This window comes from Myotis brandtii, unplaced genomic scaffold (assembly GCF_000412655.1).
Source record: "Myotis brandtii unplaced genomic scaffold, ASM41265v1 scaffold579, whole genome shotgun sequence".
NCBI lineage: Eukaryota > Metazoa > Chordata > Mammalia > Chiroptera > Vespertilionidae > Myotis > Myotis brandtii.
In genome coordinates, this window is record NW_005370171.1 from 641469 (window position 1) to 644466 (window position 2998).

Below are 2998 nucleotides of genomic sequence, written 5' to 3' on the forward strand. Positions count from 1 at the left end.
GTTCTCCTTTATGATTCCCTTTACTGCTCTCCCGTTTGGCTGTTTCAGCACCGAGTATGGAATATGTCTTCTTACACGTTTCTTCTCGCTGGTGTTCTTTTCTTTATTATTTTGTTTTTCTAACATCTTTTGCATTAAATGGACTGGGGTGACATTGGTCGTCAACATGATCGTATAGGTTTCAGGTGTGGTCTTCCTGCCTTTACTTTTTTAAATATATTTTTATTGGTTTCAGAGAGGAAGGGAGAGAGGGAGAGAGAGAGAAACATCAATGATGAGAGCGATTCATTGATCAGCTGCCTCCTGCACACCCCACACTGGGGATGGAGCCTGCAACCCAGGCATGTGCCCTGACCGGGAATCGAGCCATGACCTCCAGGTTCATAGGTCAACATTCACCCGCTGAGCCCCGCCGGCCGGGCTGGCCTTCTTGCTTTTAAAGCTGTAAGTTGTGATGCATTTGACTCTAGTTCACCTGGAACTCAGGTTGCTGCGTGTTTTGACACGGGAGTTCTCTTTTCCCGATGGCCTCCCCTCCCCCGCAGTGTTCCGGAACCGTCTATTTCCTGGGGCTGGGTCCGTGTTAATAGGCCCTGTTTATACAACAGGCTGTTTGGGGTTCATTTGCACCCATTGATTCATCTTCTGGTTTTCGCCAGTTTTAGAGCATTTTCCTTGGTTTGGTTCCAACACTTGTCATCGCTGATAAAAAGTGAGTCCCCTCACCGTTCAGAATGTTGTTACTTCTTGTCACCTGTTGCTTCTTTCAGGAAAGAATTGGAATTATTTTGCAAAGTTTCAAAACTAGCCTCCTTGCCGGTGTAACCTCGTTAAGGCTGTGTGAGGTTTTGAGCACTGACTTCCTGGCAGTCCTGTCTCCTCCGTGGACCGAGGCTCCCACCCGCTCGGGAATGGTGCCCTCCGATTAGTCCTGGCGCGTGACCGGGATCTCCTCCCGCCCCTGCTGGCCAGGCGTTCGCGTGGGAACGTGGGGAGCACGTCTTCCATTCGGCCGCTCCCCGGGCGCGCGTTATTCTAACGAGGGTTCCATCGATCCTCTTAGTTTTCCAGGGAGACAATCACATCTTCTCCAAACGATAAAAAGTGCTGTTTTCTTTTTGTTTTTATATCTTGCTGGGCTGGTCAGAATAATTTTAAAATAACCAGCATAGGAGCGTCTCCTGTTGTTCATTCTCTGTCACAGTGGAAGGTCTACTAGGATCTTACTGTTATGTATGGTGTTGGGTGGGAGGGACGGAGAGAGAAACATCGATGTGAGAGAGACACATCAATTGGTTGCCTCCCACAAGATTGCCCCACCAGGGCCGGGGATCAAACCGCAAATTATTCTTAAACAAACTGAATACTTTGTTTGGCAATGGCCTCCTGTTTACTCGGGAGCACCCCCCCATACCCCCCTCATGTCCGCCCTGAGGCCAGTCAGCTCCTGCCGAGAGGGCCCGTGTCCACCCGGCACCGCCAGCCAAGGGTAGGCCCATCCCCAGCAGCGTCACGGTGCGTCTCCTGCCCGAAGCTGAGCCCACGCCCGGGATCTGTGCAGTCCCCACTGCCGCTCTCTGGCCCCCTCCCCTCCTTGGAAGCAAACGGCTTCCCCAGCTCATTCCAGGGCATCCTGTACGAAATGACCAAATGCCCGGCCAAAGGATGCGTGCGCTCTGCGAGCAGATCACACAGGCCCGCAGGCCCTCGAAGCTTCAGGCCAGGGCCCCTTGGCCACAGAGTGGCTCCACACACCTGCGGGCACACCTGCGGGCACACCTGCGGGTACACCTGCGGGGCACAGCTGCGGGCACCGGGAGAAAGACACTCCAGGCGGCTGTGAACCTCATCGTGTCTCCAGCCAAAGCCGCTCCGTGGGTGGTGGAACGGCCACGCAGACGGGCTGCAGCCCCGCCCCTCTGTCTATCTGCTCACGACCGCTTTTATTAAAATGTTAATGGCTGGAGTCTGTATTTATCGCTGGGAGACACCTGTGCACCCTGATCTGGGAAGGAACCTTCTTGGGAGCGGGCAGCGAGCCCTTCTCTGTAGTGACAGGACGAGGAGCACATGACCATCAGCTCCGCCACACCCACGTCGCACAGAAAGCTGTTGCTGGCGGCGGCACGGGGGATGGGAGATACTGGACTCGGAGCGGGAAGTTCAAGGCCCGGCTCCTGGGTCGCTGGCCCTGGGGCCCTGAGCCCCAGCTTCCACATTGTTAAGTGGGCGCCACTCTGCACCCCCCGGGGCTGCCGCCCTGGCGTGTGGGCCAGTTCACGGGGACACGGGCGGTTCGCTTGCTCTCCCTCAGACGTGCACTCACGGGGGCGAACCTGCTCTGCTTCTTGCAGACTCTCCGTGGAAAGTGCACCTGGCGGACGTCGGCCCCGAGATGACAGGCGTGGCCGTGCACGGCCTGACTCCCGCTCGCACCTACCAGTTCCGCGTGTGCGCCGTGAACCAAGTGGGCAAGGGCCAGTACAGCGCGGAGACGAGCAGGTGAGTGCCCGTCCCCGGTGGTGACGGGGTGGCGGGGGCCTGACAGCAAGGGGAGCACCGCGGAAAGGGGGGACGACCAAGCCACCAGCCCCCGGCCGGGGCCACCCCGCAAAGATGGCGTGGGAAAAACTGACAGACGGGCTGTGCATGGCGCTGAGCAGTGTCGGAGCCACGGCATCCCTGTGCGCAGCCGTGGGGCACATGCCGTTAGGAGTTTAAACGTTAAGCCCCGGCCAGTTTGGCTCAGCAGTTAGAGCGTCTGCCCACAGACTAAAAGGGTCCCGGGTTCGATTCCCGTCAAGGGCACGTACCTCCATTGCAGATTTGATCCCAGCGCGGAGGCAACCAATCCATATGTCTCTCTCACATTAGTGTTTCTCTCTCTCCCCCTCCCTTCCGCTTTCTCAAAAAATCAATGGGAAAACATCCTCAGGTGAGGATTAACGAAACCAAAAAGGAGTTTACAGCGTTCAGTGCCTTTGCCCGTCCCAATGCC

At 56.7% G+C, this 2998-nt stretch overlaps 1 protein-coding gene across 1 annotated transcript in view; it reads left to right on the top strand.

Moving 5' to 3' along the window:
• The window catches only part of SDK1 (sidekick cell adhesion molecule 1), a 339428-nt gene that overhangs the window by 262459 nt on the left and 73971 nt on the right, over positions 1-2998 (top strand). The window contains exon 18 of the mRNA XM_014549990.1: positions 2355-2502. Coding sequence (XP_014405476.1) covers positions 2355-2502 — 148 coding nt within the window. The remainder of the gene's footprint in view (positions 1-2354; positions 2503-2998) is intronic.